This window comes from Chiloscyllium punctatum, chromosome 9 (assembly GCF_047496795.1).
Source record: "Chiloscyllium punctatum isolate Juve2018m chromosome 9, sChiPun1.3, whole genome shotgun sequence".
NCBI lineage: Eukaryota > Metazoa > Chordata > Chondrichthyes > Orectolobiformes > Hemiscylliidae > Chiloscyllium > Chiloscyllium punctatum.
Genome location: NC_092747.1, coordinates 22299928 through 22322504, shown reverse-complemented (window position 1 = coordinate 22322504; position 22577 = coordinate 22299928). Strand labels below are relative to the sequence as shown.

The 22577-nt window shown below is 42.6% G+C and overlaps 1 protein-coding gene across 2 annotated transcripts in view; it reads right to left on the bottom strand.

Annotated features, from left to right (window-relative positions):
* atp10a (ATPase phospholipid transporting 10A) overlaps positions 1-22577 on the bottom strand; it is a 348664-nt gene that overhangs the window by 105690 nt on the left and 220397 nt on the right. For both annotated transcript variants that reach the window (XM_072577000.1, XM_072577001.1), the window contains one exon: positions 4333-4537. In XM_072577000.1, coding sequence (XP_072433101.1) covers positions 4333-4537 — 205 coding nt within the window. The remainder of the gene's footprint in view (positions 1-4332; positions 4538-22577) is intronic.

Genomic DNA, 22577 nt, shown 5'->3' with positions numbered 1-22577 from the left:
GTTCAGGTTGTGGGCATGGACTGGTGACTCATTAGACACACCACACAACAGGCAGATTAAGATGTACATGCTTGTGGTTTGTAATTCTGCAAATAATTATGAGAAAGTGTGAAAAAATTAATTCTAGTTCAATAAACCAGCCCTTTGGAATAGGTGTAAAAGTTGAAAGAAAAGTCTTCTACACTGTCATTATATACACTCTCCAGTTCAACATTAATTAATACTGCATTGCATATTTGGGGGTAATGTTAGTATTAGCATAATATTTTCACTGATCTCGCCACCAGTAACCTGTCTACTCTCATTCTCTTGCCACTTTGACTACTCTTTTTCACTCAATATGGCTCTTGCACTCCCTAATTGTCTCTATCACTGTTTAACCCTATTTCATTGCATGAGATGCCATTGCTCTTTCTTCTATAAGTCACTCAATTTAATTCTTTCTCTCTCTCTTTCTGAAGGATATTACTACTCATTCCCTCCCTGCTTGCTTTTATCAGAGTAGCTCCCTCCTTCCTCAAACAACATCCCTCTTCCCCTCTTTTGCTAGTTTCCACTTCAATAATTTGGAAGGAAGCAACTTGGAAATAGCTTCAAGCGCTTTAGGATTTGTCTTGTATCACTTGCTTAGGGCATGTGTCACCTTGTTGTGAAAGAAGCTACAGTAAGGATTTGGAAGGAAATAGGGAAAGCTTGTGCGTAGAAAAGTGAATAACACATGGATGAAAAGATTGGATACTTCAGAGAAGATGTTCAATGAATGTAAGGTATCCCTAAGTGATTCCTGATGAAGGGCTTTTGGTCAAAATGTCGATTTTCCTGCTCCTTGGATGCTTTTCCAGCACCACACTCTGGATCCCTAAGTGACACTCCAGACACACATTTACGCTAAGTAGCAGAACAAACAAGAATCTACAGAGGCACATACAGGAATCTAATCTTCAATACCAATTGCTTCTAACAGTTCTGCCGGGTCACCACTAAGGTCTTGATGATATGGTGGATAAGAAAACCAGATGGAAATACAATCACAGACATTAAACAGAAATTAGTTCTAAAACATTTGCATTAAAATGAAACAGAACTGAGAAACAGGAGCAGAAAGAAAAATCATGAGACTTTGTCAATAGGAACACTTCCCCTATGTCTCAATTGTTACACATCATTAATCTCATACATTTTCTCATCTCTACCAGATACATTTAAAATAAAAGACAAATTGATGAAATTATGAATCATATGTCTACTGGAACTGAGGCTACTGATCTGGTATACGGACCCTCTCAATGCAGCTTATAGTGAATATGAGACACTAGGCCAAACACACGCAAAAAATGCATTAAGCGATAAGCTCACTGGCATCATTGACAGCTAATGACTTAGTAAGGTCACTTGAAAAAAAAGTGTTTACGTGCAAGAAAGTTTCTGCAAATATTGACACATCTGGGTAAAAGTTCATCTAAAAATGGAATTGTATGCTTTGGATGATTTGGGTATGGAGAGTCTTTCAAGCCACTCTGATGAATTTTGGGAAAAACCAAAAGGGCAAAATTGGAACTCTGGTGAAATTCTGTCAACATTCAGAGCAAAAGACAAAGGCTCTTAGAACCAACAGTCTTTCCAGTCAATAGCTGGAGCCAGGAGTATCTACATTGCAAAAGGCAAAAAAAATGAATGGCCTTGTCAAAAGAGACAAAGAACACTCAGGTTTAAACCCAAGAAATACAAGTTATGGTCAGTTCATCTTGTTTGTACAGTGATGTGAAGAGGGAGCTAAATAACTTGCCAAATGCCGCAGTTCTGGCAAAAACTCAGAACTTGAGCAATATTGAGTAACATTTAACATTGCATCTTTGTGTAGACATTGATTATCAGGTCCACCTAACAAATAGGAAAGGAAAGGGACTCTTGTCTTATAATGAAATCAAGTAAGATTTTTGGATCCTACAAATAGCCAACATGGGCAAAAAGGGGTGAATGGCTTCCTGCTGTATGGTATCTTAAGCTTAAGTTAACGAATGAGGTGACAGGTGAGAAAATAATTTGGGACCAAAGCAAGGAGGAAAGATTTTGTGAACTTTGTTTGGAACCTTAAGTGCTTGAATTACCAGTGTAGTAAATTATGTTGAAATCCCTTAATTATAGGGTTACATGGTTTTGATGGTTATCCTGTGCATGTTAGTAAAATAGCATAACCATTTGGTTTAATAGACAAGAAAGTGGTGAATGCACGTACAGTTACAACGTTTAGGTGGGACTAGTTTATTTTGGGAACATGGTTGGCATGGACTAGTGGGACCAAAGGATCTGTTTCCATGCTGTATAAAGAACTCTTCTGTTTGTATGCTGCAGATTTGGTTGAGATTCCCAGGAACTGCTTTATCCTCCTTCAGATTCTACTCACTTGCTACGTGTACTCCCAGCATTTATATATAGATATATGAATGACAAGCAGGAGTAAGCCATTTGACCCCTCGAGCATGCTTTGCCACTCATTAAGATCTTTAATGCTATGATCATACCTGATCTGATTGTGGCCTCAACCAAACAAATTCTCTATTCCTGACAACCACTGATAAATGAGTGAGTCTTAACATTCAACATGACAGTGCAGCGATGCACAGGTCGAATCACATCAACAAGTTTGCTGATGATATAAATGTAGTGGGTCTCATCAGCACAAACAATGAGTCGACACACAGAGAGGAGGTGCAGCAGCTAATGGACTGGTGCAGAGCCAACAACTTGTCTCCGAACGTGGACCAGACAAAAGAGATAGTTGTTGACGTCAGGAGGGCACTGAGTGACCACTCTCTGCTGGACGTCTCCCCCCGTGGAGATCGTGAACAGCACCAAATTTCTTGGTGTACACCCGGCGGACAATCTCACCTGCACCCACAACACCAGCTCCATAGGCAAGAAAGCCCAGCTGCGTCTTTACTTTCTACACTGGGCTGAGGAAAGCCCACCCCCCCACCCCCCCCATCCTCACCACACTCTACAGAGGGTTCATTGAGAGTACCCTGAGCTGCTGCATCACTGCCTGGTTCGGGAATTGCACCGTCTCGAATCGTAAGACCATACAATGGATAATGAGGACGGCTGAGATGATCATCGGGGTCTCTCTTCCCTCCATTACAGACCTTTACACCACATGCTGCATCCGAAAGGCTAAGAGCATTGTCGAAGACCCCACACACCCCTCATTCAAACTCTTCTCCCTCCTGTCATCTGGCAGAAGATACCGGAGTATTTGTTCTCTCAAGGCCAGACTGTGCAAGTTTCTTCCCCCAAGCCATCAGGCTCCTTAACACAGTATGATTGGACTCTTTCCCATCTGAAATTCTTTGCACGACTTCAAATTGCTACTAGAAAAATGTCTATTCTTTATCATTCTTCTATTACACTGTAACTTCTGCACTTTATGTCGTGTTTGGGTATGTAGTTTGTGCTGTCCTGTAGCACCCTCAGTCCTGGAGGAACGCTGTCTTGTTTTTACTGTATCAGTTGTATATGGTAGAAATGACAAATAAACGCTACGCTACTCTATCTTCATGCTCTCTGGGGAATAGTGTTCCAAAGACACTTGACCCCCTGACAGAAAATACCTTGCTCCTCATTTCCATCTTAATTCCAGCTTTCTAACATTCCCTTCGGATTTTTTTTTAACACATCTTTACTCAGCAGAACATGTCCCTTGTTCGCCGTTCCTCCTGTGCCAATAATCTGCTGTTTGAAGGGAAAATAAATTGTAATACTATGGGGAAAGGAGCTGGGGAATGGGATGGTTAGGGAGCCCAATGGGTCAAAGAGCCTCCCTCAGTGCTGTGTGGCCTGCAGACCACATTGTGAAAGCAAGTGCCCTGAAGCTACTTTCAGAGAGAACAAAGTACAATGAGGTGAGAGCTGCACGGAGAACAAAGTTGGCTACTTCACTCTAATTGGGGTAGGATTTGATTCAAGTCAAACTTAGAGAGTTAAAGTTAGATTAGTACTATTTTTGAATGAAGTAAAGTGAAGTTAAATGAAGTAAGTTGAAGTTGAAGTTAAGTTAAATGAAATAAGAAGTTATAATGAATGTGCGTTCAATATTCAGTATTGGTACTTAATGAGTTAAAATAAAGAAGGGTTTGTTGACTTAAAATCTGAGTTGGCTCCCTGCCTGGGTACCTGGATAAAAGGTTTGAGTATTCCTTGTCAGACAACAAACGTCAATGTGGAAAAGAGCTGTGAAGTGGAATTGATTGGGGAGCTCAGAGGCTGAATGGGCAGAACGGCCTCTTCCTTTGCTAGACAGCCTCGTCACTGTTCAAATTATTAAAAATTGCTTACCAGCTCGGTGAAACCCTTAATAACCTGTCGCTGTTTGAGGTTGGTCTCTCCATCTAGATTAGCAGTCTCAATATGGCAAAGTCCATCGGGATCACTGGAGTACAGCAGCAGGATATCGGCAGGAATTATTTCATTGCAACGCAGGCGAATAAAATCCCCAACTTGAACTTCTTTCCAGTATTTTTCCACATACTTTTTCTCATTCCTTGAAAGAAGGAATCAAGCACAGCGGTCAGTCACATGAATATGGAAACACATCGCAAGGAACATAGAGATGAAGAGTAGGCCATTCAGCTTCTCAAGCCTGTACTACCATTCTAGATCATGGCCGAACATCTCCTCAGAGTGATTTTCCCACAATATCTCCAGTCTACTTAATGTCATCAGTCTCCAGAAACATATTGATTTCTGACTGGAATGTGCTCAGAGACTGAGCTTTCACAGCCCTCTGGGTTTGGGAGGTTCCAGAGACTTATCACCCTCTTGCTGAACCAATCTGACCTTATCTTGGTCTTAAACAACCTGTCTTTTATCCTGAGGTAGAGTCACCAGCCTGGGGGGGGAGGGGGGCGGTGGGGGGGAGGCGGGGGGGAAATCATCCCACCTCTGAAACCTAGGAGAAGATCCCACCTCTATCCACCCCGTAAGAACTTTCTAAGTTTCAATCAGATCACTGCTCACTCTTCAAAATTCTGGGGAAAACAGATCCAGGCGCCTCAATCCCTCCCCATACACCAGTTCTGTCTTCCAGGAATTAATGTGGTGAACCTCTGTTGTATTCTTTCTATGACAAATATATTCTTCCTTAGATAAGGATAGCTTAACTGTACACAACACTATAGCAGATAGGAGAAAATGAGGACTGCAGACGCTGGAGATCAGAGCTTAAAAATGTGTTGCTGGAAAAGCGCAACAGGTCAGGCAGCATCAAAGGAACAGGAGAATCAACGTTTTGGGGCATAAGTCCTTCTTCAGGAATGAGGACTGAAGAAGGGCTTATGCCCGAAACGTCGATTCTCCTGTTCCTTTGATGCTGCCTGACCTGCTGCACTATCGCAGACAGGCCATGATCTCATTGATGGATGGAAGAGACTCAGTGGGCTAAATGGCCTGCTTCTGTTCCTCCGTATCACAGTTTTATATCTAAGATGTAGTCTCGTCAAGGAAGTAGAAAATTGCAGCCAGACATCTTTATTTCTGAACTCAACCCTTTTGCAATTAAAGCCAACCTACAACTTGCCTTTCTAATTGCTGGCTACACTTGCATGCCTGCCTTTAATGACACACGGACAGGAATAGCCAGATCTCGTTGCACACCTGCACTTTCCAAACCTCTGAAAATTTACAAAATATTCTGCCTTCCTTTTTTTTTCCAAATAAAGTGAATAATTTCACATGCATTTACATTATAATTCACATGCCATGTTCTAGCTCATTCACTCTGCTGGCCCAAGCCCTGTGCAAGCTGCCTTACACCTCCATCACAACTTTCTCATCCTGTTGGAGGTCGGCAGCAAATCTGGTCCCCACGTGCAAATCATTTATATAGACTGCCAACCCCTGTATGTTACCACTGACCCTTGTAGTACCCCACTAGCTACAGCCTGTTATCTGGAGAAATGATCCAGTAATTCCTGTTCATTGCCCTCTACCAACTGACCCACATCATTATGTTTCCCCTAATTCCCTCAAACTCCGATTTTTTTTTAGATTAGATTAGATTAGATTACTACAGTGTGGAAACAGGCCCTTCGGCCCAACAAGTCCACACCGCCCCGCCGAAGCGCAACCCAACCATACCCCTACATTTACCACTTACCTAACACTACGGGCAACTTAGCGTGGTCAATTCACCTGACCCTGCACATCTTTGGACTGTGGGAGGAAACCGGAGCACCCGGAGGAAACCCACGCAGACACGGGGAGAACGTGCAAACTCCACACAGTCAGTCGCCTGTGTCGGGAATTGAACCCAGGTCTCTGGCGCTGTTTCCTCATCTCCTGCACGGGATCTAATCAAAAGCCTTCTGACAATCCAAATACATCAAATTCACCAATTCTCCTTCGTTTATGCTACAGGGAACATTCTCAAATATTCGCAACAAGTTTGTTAAACAGGGCTTCCCTTTCATAAATCCATGCTCAATTCTGCCATTTTTTTCAAAATATCTAGGTATCACATCCTTTTGCAGGTCATTCTGCTATAAAGTGACAGTTGCGTTCCTCTGCAACTTCACGGCATAGAAAACCGTGGGCGGCACGGTGGCACAGTGGTTAGCACTGCTGCCTCACAGCGCCAGAGATCCGGGTTCAATTCCCGCCTCAGGCGACTAACTGTGTGGAGTTTGCACATTCTCCCCGTGTCTGCGTGGGTTTCCTCCGGGTGCTCCGGTTTCCTCCCACAGTCCAAAAAGATGTGCAGGTCAGGTGAATTGGCCATGCTAAATTGCCCGTAGTGTTAGGCAAAGGGTAAATGTAGTGGTATGGGTGGGTTGCGCTTCGGCGGGGCGGTGTGGACTTGTTGGGCCGAAGGGCCTGTTTCCACACTGTAAGTAATCTAATCTAAAACCATGCTATGAGAAAACACTATAGAAAATTATGCTGTGGAAGATTGCTATAGAAAATCTCTATACCCGTTCAGTAGAAAGTTTGTGTTATCCAAACAACATCCACAATTTGTCACTTGCGTTATAGACAATTTGCATTGATGAAACGCGCATTATACCAGAATGACCTGTGGTGTCTTCCCTATTATGGATATCAAGCTAACAGCTCTCAACACTTCTTCCTCCCCTCTTGAATAAGCCTTACGTTTGCTTCCTTCCAGTCAGCAGGCACCTTTGCAGATCTGTACAATTATAAAAGATTGGCTCCAATGTAAAGACTTGCGTGCCTTTCAGAGACACTTAAAATGGTTAATGAGGATGGGAGAGGTTGTAGCAGAGTGATAAAAGTCAGTAGACTAGTAATCTAGCATAAGATGAGGTTAATGTTCTGGGTACCTTGGATCAAATTTGACCATGAGAGATAGTGACTTTGAAATTCAATGACATTCTGGAATAAATGATTGGCAATTCGTAAAAACCCATCTCATTCAGTCATGGCCTTGAGGGAAGGAAGGAAACATGCCATCTTTACCTGCCGTAGCCTACATGTGATGCCTGACTCACAGCAAGGTGTGGTTGACACTTAACCACACCTCTGGGCAATATTCAAGGGATCCCTGCAAGTGTGGAAGCAAGCCACTTGGCCCATCTGGTCACAAGGAACCTTCAAAGAGCATCCCACTTATACTCACACCCCTACTCTCTTCTGACATTTGCCATGGCTAATCCACCTGGACAGCAAATCCCAATGGGCAATTTAGCAAAGCCAACCCATTTAACCTACACATCTTTGGACTGTGGGAGCAAAACCAGAGCACCCGGAGGAAACCCATGCAGGCACAGGGAAAATGTGTAAACACCACACAGACAGTCACCTGAGGATGGAATCAAAACCAGGTCCCTGCCGCTGTAAGGTGGCAGTGCTAACCACCGTGCCACTGTGTTGTCCTACAAATACAAGTATAGCCAGTCATGCTCAAATGCACTGAATTTAAACAAAACTGATACCATGACTCGTTATGTAATTAATAAAGAATTATTCACTAATAGTTACCTCGTTACTGAATACATATTAAAAATGAGTCTACTGACATCTTTATTCAAAAATAGATATCAGAGAAATTTCATTTAAATTTGTTCAGATTGATCAATAATGCAAAATGTAACTTTAATCAAATTATTTCAATTGCAATACAAGAGTTTAAAGAAACTAATGGCCTATTGCACACCAGATGTCTGACAAAGTAAGGCATTGAATAATTCTGGCATTTTATGCGAAGAATTTATTTTCAAGGGAAGCCAAGATCATATTTAACCCATTTAGGTAAAGATCAATTAACTTATACTGAGCTCCAATTAAAGAGATTAAACGTTATAGGGAAACAGTGAGTGCTTCTGTTGATCTGTCTTCATGAACAGCAAAAACAAACATGACCATGTGAATTAACTGAACTGCAGTTATCCAGACCAGTTATATCAATTGAAACCCGCTTCAAAGTCCGCTGCACACTCTGCCACGTCAGTGCCTGTGAACAACTGTCTTGCTGCATGTAGGAAAACATACATGGTGTGATTAAAAGGCAGCCAGCTATTGCAACACAGTCAGAGGAACTGCTCCCTTTTGATCAGACAGCACTCTGCGTGAGGGTGGTGGAGAATGAGAACAAGGTGCACTCATGAGCAGTGTTGTTCAAAATTTCATTTCTATTAGCCCCCAAGAATGACAGACATTCCTCCCTTTTGCAAAGTACAGTCAAGAGAAAGATGCCGGGGGGGGGGGGGGGGGGGGGGTGTGGAGGTGGGGGAACAAGGATAGCAGGAGCAGAGAGTAAAGGCAGTGAGGGTAAGTGGGCAATAGGTGATGGAGTTGGGGCAGGAAGAGGCAAAGGTTTCGGGGGAGGGTAACAGCAGCATGGGTGAAGTGGCAAAAGTAGTGGGGGGGGGGGGGGGTGGTTGGCCAACAGCATTTGGAGGGGGGAAGAGGACAGTGACTGCAAGGTAAGGATGTAAGGGGCAGCGGGGGAGGGGAGGGAAGGGGCAAAAGCAGCAGGGGGAGAGGGACAGAGACAGTTGGGAGGGAGAATGTGAATAGCAACAGGGTTGATAGACAAATACAGCAAGGGAAGTGGATAAGCAGAAGGGCCCAAAGGCAGTTGGGGGTGGTGGGTTTGAGGTGGGGGAATGGGGAATGTGATAAATACTTTTGAAACAACAATCACAGTTACACTGTAAGAAATGCTGCGACCCATTTGCACACAAAGTCCCATGAATAACAACACAACAATTGTTAGTTCACTGAAGGATTAGTGACAGCCAAGACAACCCCCTGTACTGTTCTTGATTAGTGCCAGGACAGAGCATGTTCCAGAGAAAGCCTCAGAGTTGGATGAGATTGACTGCACGATGACTCACTGTGGGTTAGGTTTGCAGCACTATCCTATGTTCAAGTCTGATTCAACAGGGTTACTCTGTTTGCTGTGGTGCCCAATTCTTGGATCAATGGGAACAGAGTCTTGTCTCAAAAACAATGTTTATTGCACATTACCAACTACATAGTAATCCAGAAACCCAGGAACTCGACTGAGGGCCCTGGGTTTGAAATCCCAACATGGCAGATGGTGGAATTTTGAGGAGTTTTGTGACACGGTGGTTAATGTTCCTAACTCTGAGCCAGAAGGCTCAGGTTCAAGTACCACCAGCTTCAGAAGCGTGTCATAACATTGACACCGAAAATAGGAGTAGGCCATTCAGCCCTTCGAGCCTGCTTTACCATTCAATATGATCATGGTTGATCCTCCAACTCAGTACCCTGCCCCTGTTTTCTCCACATACCCTTTGATCCCTTTAGCCCGAAGAACTATATCTAACACGTTCATTTAGAACATCACCAAGGGATCATCACCGTTACAGACAACAAGGAAGACCTTACTTCTCTTTAGATCCTGAATTGTCCTCCCTCAACACCAAACTTGGGTGGACTCTAACATCTGAAGTGGGATTTGAACCCAAGACCTTCTGAGTGAGAAGCACACACAATAGCCATACAGCCACAGCAGCATAAGCAGATGCTCTTGTAATTCATCAACTTCAAATGATGTTAAATAGTGAATCTATTATGGTGTCCATGGCTCTTACCCGAAATGTCGATTCTCCTGTTCCTCAGATACTGCCTGACCTGCTGTGCTATCCCATCACCACACTCTCGACTCTGATCCCCGGCATCTGCAGTCCTCACTTTCTCCATTGCTGCCTTGTGTTTAAAGGTGAAAATGATCCCAAGTGTTCACTGGACTAACCTTTAGATATGTGTGAAGGAAATGGCAGAATTGTCACTGCCTTTGGCACACATTGTTCTAAGTTGGGCAGGGATGTCAAATAGTTATCCAACTTCATTCATTTGGGATTCAAATATAGCACCTTAGTTAGTTATCTTGAGTTGCGCTAACCTACTGAAGCAAGCATTCTTGCACAGGTTTTAATAACTGGTAGTGAGAGTCACAATGCTCCAGATTTCAACCCAGTAAGTTTGGTACCGTCACCATTAGGACTGATAAGGTGTATTAATTTCCACAAAATGGGGAATTTGTAGCTGCTTACTCATAACGATACTTGCCTGTAACCTGCGAGAATGTGGTGCTAGGAACGCACAACAGGTCAGGCAGCGTCAGAGGAGCAGGAGAATCGACATTTCAGACAAAAACCCTCATCAGGAATTCCTGATTGCCTGAAATATTTATTCTCCCGCTCCTCGGATGCTGCCTGACTTGCTGTGCTTTTCAAGCACCACGTTCTTAACTCTAATCTCCAGCATCTGCAGTCCTCACTTTCACCCTGTAACCTGCGAGAGCCTATGTCTGACTGCGATGTTCTCCCAAAGGCCTTTGTTTAATAAATGACTTCTGATTGACTTCTAAATTCGTAATGTGGTATCATTTTACCTACAACATTCAATGAACTGTTCTGCTTCACAGGATGTTAGAAAAAAAAGCCACACAAGAGATAACATGATTCAAACCCGACCTGATATTACCTGTCATATAGTCGCAGAGATTCCGAGGAGACAGGCTGTGTACCTTTGAGATATTATAAACTTTTACCATAAATTCTGTCTTACAATCTTGGACTCTACAACCACCTGATGAACGAGCAGTGCTCCAAAAACTAGTGCTTCCAAATAAACCTGTTGGACTATAACCTGGTGTTGTTTGATTTTTAACTTTGTACACCCCAGTCCAACACCGGCACCTACAAATCATACCTTTGAGATAGTTACACAAAGTCATTGGGTGGCACGATTAGCACTGCTGCCTCACAGCACCATGGACCCGAGTTCTATCTCAGCCTTGGCTGACTGCACAAACTGCACATATTCTCCCAGTTTCTGCCTGAGTTTCCAGTGGGTGTTCTGGTCAACCCACACTGCCAGTATGACAGGGACTGGGCGATTGCCTCTATGTTGGTTCACGTCACATGCAACACAAAGGCTGGGATCTTTCTGCAACACTGGTCCTGAATTTTATTAACAATCCTCACTACCTACACTATCATGACACCTTATGCTTGCACATAGTCTGTGCTTACTGACTGTTATTGTTTCATAAACATAACTGACTGACTGAACACGCTACACCAACTCCACTGCACTGATGCAGGATTGACTGAATGCGAGGACCTTTATACAGAGCATGACCTGTCAGTCCTGGAATCTCTCAAATTATACTTTAGGCAAAATCAGGTCAGGTGACCAATAAACTTGGAGAAGGAGGTAAGTGTTAAAGTGTTTTCCCCAATGGACGAAAGTGAGATAGAGAGGCATAGAGCTAACAGGAGACATGGCTACCAGCAACCAAACAAATAAATCTGGGAATGCATGAGGAAACCAAAATTAGAGGTGTGTGGGGGTGGGAGGAGATTACTGCGATAGGGCAGGAAGGAGTCATAGAAACATGTGAAAACAGGGATGAGGATTTTTTTAGGTAAAAACAATGACTGCAGATGCTGGAAACCAGATTCTGGATTCGTGGTGCTGGAAGAGCACAGCAGTTCAGGCAGCATCCAAGGAGCAGTGAAATCTACGAGGTAAAAACAATGACTGCAGATGCTGGAAACCAGATTCTGGATTAGTAGTGCTGGAAGAGCACAGCAGTTCCGGCAGCATCCAAGGAACTGCTGTGCTCTTCCAGCACCACTAATCCAGAATGAGGATTCGTCAAGACATTGATTGGGAGACAGCAAAGATCAATCAGTACAAGAGTAAAAGGAGACGGAACAAAATGGAAAAGGTACTGAAAACATCAAGACAGTCGCTCGGGGATCCAGCAGAAATGAGATAGGTGCTTCAGAGAAAAGCACTGATTTCTCCAGACGGCTCATCTGCTGAAACCTTCGATCACCAGCTTACCCACATATGGCGGAGTCTGCATACGCCTCAGTGGACCAATAAGCCATACCAAGATTAGAAGTCAGTCAACTTTGATCCTAAGAGACTGATGAAGAGGAAGAAGAGAAGGGAAGAGGACTTGGTGCAAGTTAAGGCGCGGACTGCAGAGATTTTGATCATTTTCAGTTTCGAGCAGGTTGATGATGGAAGATCAGGCAGGAGATGTTGGAATGATGACAGAGGTAATGTAGGAATGGATTGAAATGATGGGAAAATTTAATGGACCACATGCATATGTTCCACCAAAAAAATACTGTCTAAACAGAATGAGAAAAAGCCTTGACAGAACAGGGATATTACATTAAACCCCACCACTTCCTGTATATTAACAACCTTTGAAATTACACCAAAAGGACTTGCTGTGGCAAGTAAGAGGCATCTGAAAAGATTTTTGTAAAAAATTGCAAGTCTCCTACTATATTAAAACCTGTAGCCATCAAATCTGCGCTAAATGTTGTTATAGCAGCAAGGGATACTCTGTAAACCCCAGCAGTCTCTGAATGGTTAACAGTACACACACACAGTCCTGTGACACTGGGTTTATTGAACTGAAATGACTGAATAAACGGAAGCCTTTGCTCACTATGAGGGTGTGCCCTTATTACAACATGAGGCAATCAATGTGCTTGGTGTAAGTTATAACCACATTCCTACTCTGATGTCAACGGAACATGCTGATGTGAGGTGCAAAAAGGCTAATGATCAGTATTTATTGCTTCATATTTACGCAATTGATTCCTCCCCATTTCCCTACTGCTGCTGAATAGCATTGAATATGTTCTGCAGTGAGCCAGCAGCGGCCCATTAGCTTGCCCAAGTGCCTACTCACTGTGACACACAAACACACACAACACAACACAACACAGTCGTCAACTTTATCAGAATGAAAAATCTCCAGTCTTTCATCTTTTAGAATGGGTTGCAGATTTTGATTCTCATTAATATGTAAATTTTAACAAGATTTAACAGCAATCTAAATTTATTCAATATATGACACTCTGATCCATTGCTAAACATTGTGTGTCCTACAATCCTACTCCACAGCTACCTAATGAAGGAGCAGCACTCTGAAAGCTTGTATTTCCAAATAAACCTGTTGGACTATAACCTGGTATTGTGCATTTTTAACTTTGTCCACCCCAGTCCGACATCGGCACCGCCACATCATAACTTTATCAGAAAGGTAAAAACAATGACTGCAGATGCTGAAAACCAAATACTGGATTAGTGGTGCTGGAAGGGCTTTTGCCCGAAACGTCGATTTCGCTGCTCGTTGGATGCTGCCTGAACTGCTGTGCTCTTCCAGCACCACTAATGCAGTATAACTTTATCAGAGACTATCATACCTCATATTGGCAATTTGCTATCATTTCTAGTGAACTGTAGATCTATAGATTTTCCTTCTTTCATCATCCTTACATACATTATGGAAACATAGAAGACAGGTGCAAGAGTTGGCCATTTGGCCCTTCAAGCCTGCACCATCATTCAATCTGACCACGGCTGATCATGTAATCTCAGTATCCTACATCCACTCTCTCTCTCTATACCCCTTGATCACTATAGCTGCAAGAGCCTTGTCCAGCTCCCTCTCTCGAACTGACTGTACCAGCTTTCTGAGGTGGAGAATTCCTCAGGGTCACAACTCTGAGTCAAGAAATTCTTCCTTGTCTCAATCCTGAATGACTTGCCCTTTATTCTTGGATTGTGACCCCTATTTTCGGACTTCCCCAAATTTGGGGCCATTCTTCCCACATCTAGCCTGTATTTTAAAATTTAAATAGACTTATGCAATGAATCTTTGGCAAATGGGATTAAGGAAACTCCCAAGGTGTTTTATACTAGAGCAAGTGGATAGTCAGGGAAAGGGTAGATCAACTCAAGGGCAAAGGAAGGAACTTATGCATGGATCTGGAGGGTATAGGTGAGGTCTTTAGTGACTACTTTGCAATGGTATTCACAAAGGAGAATGGCATGGTGAAGTCTGGAGAAGGGCATATTGATATTCTAGGGCATGCTGATATAAAAAAAAGGAGGTGGTGTTGGGTGTTTGAAAAGTTTTAAGGTAGACAAGACCCCAGGACTTGACTGGATCAATCCCAGAATGCTGAGGGAGGTGAGGGAAGAAATTGCTGGGAGCTTGTATGCAATCTTTCTATCCATTTTGGTCACAAGAGGGCTCCCAGAGGACTTGAAATTAGCCAATATTATTCCTTTGTTTAAGAGCAACAGGGATAATCTGAGAATTTACAAGGTGGTGAGCCTTACGTCAGTGATAGGGAAATTATTGGAGAAAATTCTTAGGGGCAGGATTTGCTCACATTTGGAAAAATATGGATTCATTAGCGATATGCAGCTCAGCTTTGTGTGGGGGACGTTGTGTCTCACAAACTTGATTGCACTTTTTGAGGAGGTGACAAAGATGATTGATGAGGGCAGAGTGGTGGATGCTGTCTACATGGACTTTAGCAAGGCCTTTGACAAGGTGGCTAATGGCAAGCTGATGCAGAAGGTGAAGTCACATGGGATCTGTAGAGAGCTGGTAAGATGGATACAGAACTGGCTTGGTCATTGAAGACTGAGATTAGCAGTGGAAAGGTGTTGCACTGACTAGAGATCTGTGACCAGTGATGGTCTACAGGAATCAGTGCTGGGATTCTTGTTGCTTTTAATATATATAAATAAATGATTTGGAGGAGAATATAAGTAGCCTTATTCGTAAATTTGCAAATGATACAAGATTGGGGGAGCCCACGGATAGTGAGGAGGATTATTAGAGGATACAAGGTGATGTATTGTGGAAGATCTAATGCAGGAGAGGAGTATACAATAAATGGAAGAGCCCTTAGAAGCATCAAGATACAGAGGGATCTAGGTGTACAGGTCCACAGTTCCTTGAAAGTGGCAACATAAGTGGTTCTGAACTGGTTCTGAAGAAGGAATATTACATACAGTTCTGGTTATTAGAAGGATGTGGAGGTTTGGAGAGGGTACAGAAAAGGTGTACCAGGATGTGCCTGGTTTGGAGAGTATTAGCTATGGAGGACAGATTGGACAAACTTAGTTTGTCTTCACTTGAACATCGGAGAGTGAGGGGTGACCTGATAGAAGTTTACAAAATTATGAGAAGCGTTGATAGAATGATAGTCAGTGTCTTTTTCCCAGGGTAGAAATGTCAATTACTATGGGACATAGGTTTATGGTAACAGGGTTTAAGTTTAAAGGAGATATGAAAGGTAAGTTGTTTTTTCACATGGAGGGTGTTAAGTGCCTGGAATGCATTACTGGCAGAGGTGAGTGGCAGCAGATACAATAGCAATGTTTAGGAGGCAAATGTTTAGGAGGCATCTTGACAGTTACACGAATAGGCAGGGAACAGAGGGATATGAATGTATAGAGGCAAGAGGTTTTTAGTTTAGCAAGGCATCACGTGTTGGTGCAGTCTTGGTGGGCCGAAGGGCCTGTTCGTGTGCTGTACTGTTCTTTGTTTGTTGAACATAGTACAAGGCATTAAATAAACAAACAGTCACTTAAGATATGTTCATCACACTATGAGTTAGATTTGAAAACAGAACATATACACAGAGTGCCCTTTGAGTCTGTTACGCCATTTAATAAGATCATGATTAATCTGATTTTAACTGCAACTTAACGTTCCTGCATATCGCCAATAATAACCCACCCTCCGCGTAGTCAATAATCCATCTCCCACTGCCTTCAAAATATTTTAAAATTCTGCATCCACTGCCTTTTGAGAAAGGGATTTCGGAAGACTCACAACCCTCAGAAAGAAAAAAAATGTTTCCTCATCTCAGTTTTAATTGGATGCCCCTTACTTTAAATTGCTTTCAGGATTCTGCAGATATTGGTTTTAACTTATACCACAACAAGGTAAACAGATTGTACCCAGTTACACTTGCTGACTTCTTCTCCCTGAATCCCTTTCCCAAGGTCCTCTCTGTGGCAAGCTAATGGTTCAAAAATGCCTTGCACAGATGGAGGTTGTTCGGTCCCTTGAGTTTATACTATCTCCTGTGGCACACCATGTCACAGCGACAATACACCGCATTGCACTGCAGCCTTTCTAACAAGACTCAGTGCCCACTGAACAAAATACTACTGCTAAGAAATTTCGAATGTTAATTCGTACGAGTTCTATCTAACTGATATAGTAAGTCATATATAAAAAACATTTCCGTGTCTACAGAAATCATCATGCAACATCAGGGCTTGAAGGTTTACAAAACTTTAAGGCTTCTCTGTCTACTTTCAGAACGAGATAGTGAAAAGGTATACAAGCTAACGGACTGAACCTGCTGGAACAATGCAGTTTGCACCTAACCTGTTTTTGATTTTAGCAATTACAAATACATTCTTCAGAAGGTGACAACATATACTGCTGCTTGCTTGCAATGAACTCTTCTATAAAAAAACTGCTGGAGCCTATAAATAGCAGATTCACACATTTGATCATTTATAGTGATGTTTATGTTTTCTGAACATGATGCACACACTGATATCACCTGCAACCTTACTGTGGGGTGACATAAATCATATGCTACATTTGCAAGGCACAGTGTAACACATTATGCAGTGGATAACAGGACAGCCTTTATAGATCAGCTATGATCTAACGGAAGTTGACTGACCAACTCCTGTTTCTTACATTGAGCTCTGGTTAGCAGCTTTCACTCTAAACGTTTGTTTGAATAGAAAAAGGTACATATTATGTTAAGAATGTCACAAACGTAAAATACTTCAAGATTGCTACATGTACTCATGTAATAGTTGATCCTGTTTTTGACCAAAAAACAGTCAGTGTGCCTGCCGTTCACATCCCGCTCCAGCTTCCCAGTCTGCCTTTTGTTCCGCTCCTGGTCTTCCAGTCCACTGGCTATTGTGTTCACTCTGGGTATTCAGAATTACCATCATTCATTATTACCACCTTTATTCATTCAGAGGTCAATTGGGCTTCTGCTAATGATAGGGTATGAATTTTGATGGGCATGAATTTCAGCCCCTCAAAGGTAGTATCCATGTAGTTGACCCCATAAATTTAACCTTAGAAAGTAGTCAAACAAATTCAACTGTTACTCGAATATATAGGATATCTGAAAGCCAGAGTTCTGATCCTTTAGACTTGACATTACTTTCATAAAGTACTTACTCAATGTTTATTCAAATCTCTGGGCACAGTTTTTGGAGGATTTAACTTTAGATTTATTTTCAATGATTACCAAATATCCATATAGTTGGGTCCAGCCTGGAAACGAGCTACATCTCATTGTCGGGACAGGAATGGCCTCAAGTAGCCACTTACAATTCGAGGCAGAGATGACACCAAAGTCAGGAGGGAAGCTCAGCATCAACAAGACGTCATAGATGGGAACAAGATGATAAACTTAATATTTTACGGTCATTTTAGATAGCAAACTGAAATCCATCACAATTCTCTAATGTTGATTGTGTAATAATGTTAAGTGTATCGCAAGAAAGGTAAAGGACCATTCACCCAAAAGTGATTTAAGGAGTAACATCTCAAAACTCGATGGTATTTATCAAAATCCTTTTACATCCATTTACTTGACTGTTGTCAGAGAGACAGCCTTCGCCCTTCAAGCAAAACAAGTTGAGCAAAGCAATGAGAATTCTGAATGGGAGGCACTCAAAGTTCTAGTCTCCTTAAGGAAGCTCATTCTTGCAGATAAAGAGTGAAATCATGACCTGTAGTGAGACAGTTGAGAAAATTCTAGAAGCAGTCAAGTTTCAAGCCAGATTTTTCCCTCCCCATCCTGAAACTGCTTCAGACTTCAGCAGAATGATGCAAAATATTCCAGCTCCTCCAGAACTACTGTTTCTAAGCACCAAGTTTGCTGATAGTGATGCGTTTCACTTCACTGCAAGTAACTGTCAACAGACAGCAGGGGACAAGAAGGGGAATTCCACAAAAACATACTGGAAACAATTTGCCTGGATTTGAGAGGGTGCGGCAGGACTGGATGGAAAGAAATCGTCAGTTTTATCCATCAGACTTTACAGAAACATAAAATTCTAAGAGGACCACACAGAATACATGCAGGAAGAATGTTCCCGAGGATTGGGATTCCAGAACTACGGATCACAGTCAAGGTAAGCCATTCATGACTGAGGTGAGGATAAATTTCTTCACCCAGAGAGTGATGAGCATTTGGAATTCCGCCACAAAGAGTGGGGGTTGAGGCTAAAACATTGAATGTTTTCACGAAGGAGTAAGGTATACTTCATACAGCAAAAGGGATCAAAGGATATTGGGAATGGAGTTGGCTGATTGGCCATGGTCATGTTGAGTGATGGAGTAGGCTCGAAGGGCCAAATGCTCCTATTTCCTAAATGACAGGAAATGACCATCTCCAATAGCAGAGAACATAACTATTGCCTTTGACATTCAATGTTGTTACCATCACTGAATCCCCCACTATCAACATCTTGGGGTTTACCATTGACCAGAAATTGAACTGGACCAGGCATATAAATACTGCACTTACAAGAGAAGGTCAAAGAATTGTAATATTGCCATGAATATTTCCTATTGCCCCAAAACCCATTCACTACGTACAAGACACATTACGGGTATGATGGCAAACTCTCCACTTTTCTGGATGAGTGAAGCTCCAACGGTAATCATGAGTTTCATTTACATGATGCACTGCAGCAACTCATCTCAAGCGCATCAGCACTTTCCAAACCTACAATCTCTAACATCTAGAAGGACAGGAGCTATGATTGCATGGGTAATCCAACTCCTGCAGATCCCCCTCCAAGACACAGACTGTGCCGACGTGGAAATGTCAGCACCATTGAAATCCTGGACCTTCTTTCTTAGGGGTCCTTAAGCCCTATAGGCTGCAGGTTCCCAGGAAGTGGCTGACCAGCACTTGTCCAAGAGCAACTGGAAATGGGAAATAAATGCTGGCTGAGCAAGCGATGCCCACAATCCATAAATAAATAATTGATTTAAAAAATGTACTGTTTGCATTTAAAACCACAAACATCCTTAATCAAAGTAACATTATACTGCATTATCGCAGCACTTGATTTATGTACACATTACAGAATGGTGCAGTCAAAGACAATTGAGACAAGCTCTCCTGTTTCAGCATGGCTGACCTTGGTGGTTCGTGGGTATGCAGAGAGTCTGGAGAAATGACACCACATCAACCACATTTCCCAATGTCTATTGCTGGTTTCAATAAAACTGCCTCAGCAAGTGATAGTTAACTTCATCAAAGGTTCCTCAGTAAAGGCAGAGTTCCAGCTCTCTGCTTACTGTGTTTGCTGCCATATTTTGGCAAAGGGGATACAGACCTCGAAACCTGGAAGATAGGAACAAGAGTTGGCCATTTGACACCCCTCCCCCCCACCCCACTCCTGTCTGCCATTCAAAATGATCATGGCTGAGCATCGCATTGAAAATTTTCATCACGCCCTCCTCCTTTATCCCTTAAATTCCAAGAGCTGTATCTACTTCTTTCTTGAAAACATAATGTTTTGGCCTCAGCTACTTTTTGTGGCAGTGAATTCCACAGGCTCACCACTGCCTGGGTGAAACAAATTCTCATTCAGTTCTAAAAGATTTACTCCTTGTTCGTAAACTATGACCCCTGGTTCTGCATTACTCTACGATCAGAAACTCCGCCCCTGCCTCTAACCTGTCTAGTCTATTAGAATTTTAAAGGTTTCTATGAGATTTCCCTCCTCATACTTCTAAACTCCAGCGTATACAATGCTAACTGATTCAATCTCTTTTCCTACGTCGGTTCTGCCATCCCAGAAATCAATGTGGTAAATCTTGGATGCATAACCTCTCCAGTAAGATCATTCTTCCTCAGATAAGGAGACCAAAGCTGCAACAATATTTGTGGTGTGACCTCACCAATGCCCTGTATAATTGCAGCAAGCTGTCCTTGATCCTGTACTTGAATCCTGTCACCGTGAAGGCCAATGTACAGCTTGATTTGGAGGAGCTGGTGCTGGAATGGGATGTACAAAGTTAAAAATCACACAACACCAGGTTATAGTTCAACAGGTTTATTTAGAAGCATCAGCTTCCAACCACCTGATGAAGGAGCGATGCTTCGAAAGCTAGTGCTTCCAAATCAACCTGTTGGACTATAACCTGGTGTTGCGTGACTTTTAACAACAAACAGCTTGCCTTCTTTACTGCCTTTACACTTACTTTCCACAACTGGTGCACGAAGACACCCAGGTTTCAAGAATATTTCCCCATTCAATTTACAGCCAAAGAATATGCTTTCCTACTTTTGCTAACGTAGTGGATAACCTCACATTAATCCACATCATATAGCAACTTCCAAACATTTGCCCACTCACTCAGCCTGTTCAAATCACACTGCTACAGCTCTGCAACCTCTTCAGAGCACACTCTTCCACCCAGCTTTGCATCATTTGCAAATTAGGCCTGTTTTCTCCAAAATTTAGAAGCTTCACGGGTGATCCGATCAAAGTTCTCAAGATATTAACAGTGAAAGACATGGAAGATAACGTTATGGTACTTCCATTGTTTTGGGATTATAAAACTAGAGGGCATCGGCTGAGAATTAGGGCCAGATTATTCAGGAGAGATGTTAGGAAGCACGTCTGCACACAAAAAAGATGGTAGATATTTGGAACCCTCTTCCACAAATGGATGCTGGATCAGTTTGTGGGTGGCACGGTGGCACAGTGGTTAGCACTGCTACCTCACAGCACCAGAGACCCGGGTTCAATTCCCGCCTCAGGCGACTCTCTGTGTAGAGTTTGCACATTCTCCCCGTGTCTGCGTGGGTTTCCTCCGGGTGCTCCGGTTTCCTCCCACAATCCAAAAATGTGCAGATTAGGTGAATTGACCATGCTAAATTGTCCATAGTGTTAGGTGAGGGGTAAATGTAGGAGTATGGGTCTGGGTGGTATGCGGGTCGGTGTGGACTTGTTGGGCCGAAGGGCCTGTTTCCACACTGTAAGTAATCTAATCAGTTGTTCATTTTAAATCTGAGAGAGAGAGAAATGTTTGTTAAGCAAAGATGTTGAGGGATATGGCCCAAAGACAAGTTAGGACACAGATCAGCCATGATCTCATTGAATGGCCTACTCCTGTTGCTGAACCTCAGTGTTCATATTAAGCATAATCACCAGTGTGAACTACGACATTTGGCAGCTAATTTACACATGAATATATTGTGGTTTATGCGAACTAGCAATGAGCAAATAATCTGTTCTTTGTGATGTTGATTAGGGATCAATATTGGTCAAGAAAATAAGGATAACTTACTTCCCAGTTGTTCTTCATAGATACTTTTCCCCCACCCATGTAGATGAGATGGGATCTTATTTTATTTAATGTGTCATTCACAAGGTAGTATCTCTGACGGTGCAGTACTCGCAAGAGAACAGCATTGGACAGTCAGTGTTGAATGTTGTCCACGAACAAAACAGGATCTAATCTGTGGGCTTGCAATTTATCATTTTTAAAAAGAGGCACCAATAAATTGGAAAAGGCTCTCAACACTTTGCACTTCAGCTACCTTGCAGAGTTTGAGCTGCAATATGAACAATATCGTGGGTTTGACACGGCACGAGCTGGCAATGACTCGACTGTTCATTTCCATCGATCTCAGCTGGGGGCTAAACAACTAACCTTGGCATGATTCAAGTGGCATTGAAAACACAACAACCAAGATTCCCGCTCTTAATCTCTATTCAGCGCACAACACTGAAAAGTGCTTCAGTATATATGTAAGCCAGTGCTTCCAAATAAACCTGTTGGACTACAACCTGGTGTTGTGTGATTTTTAACTTTATCCACCCCAATCCAACACTGGCACCTCCACATCATTGTATGTATAGCAGACAAAAGGAGGAAATTAATTGGCTTTTTATTGCATATCTTCCATGGCCCATAGCAACATGCTTTATGTAGTGTCTTCCATGCTGTAACTCATCGAGTCTGTATCGCCGAAAATATACTGCCATCTACATCAGTCCTGCACTAGGCCCGTAGCCTTGAATGTTTAGTCTAGGTTTGAAACAGAAATAAGGAAGAACTTCTTTTCTTAGAGGGTAGTAAATCTGTAGAAATCACGTCGTGTCATTATGTATATTTCAAGGCTGAGGTAGATAGATTTTGAATCAGGGAGGGAATCGAGGATTTAGGGAAAAGGCAG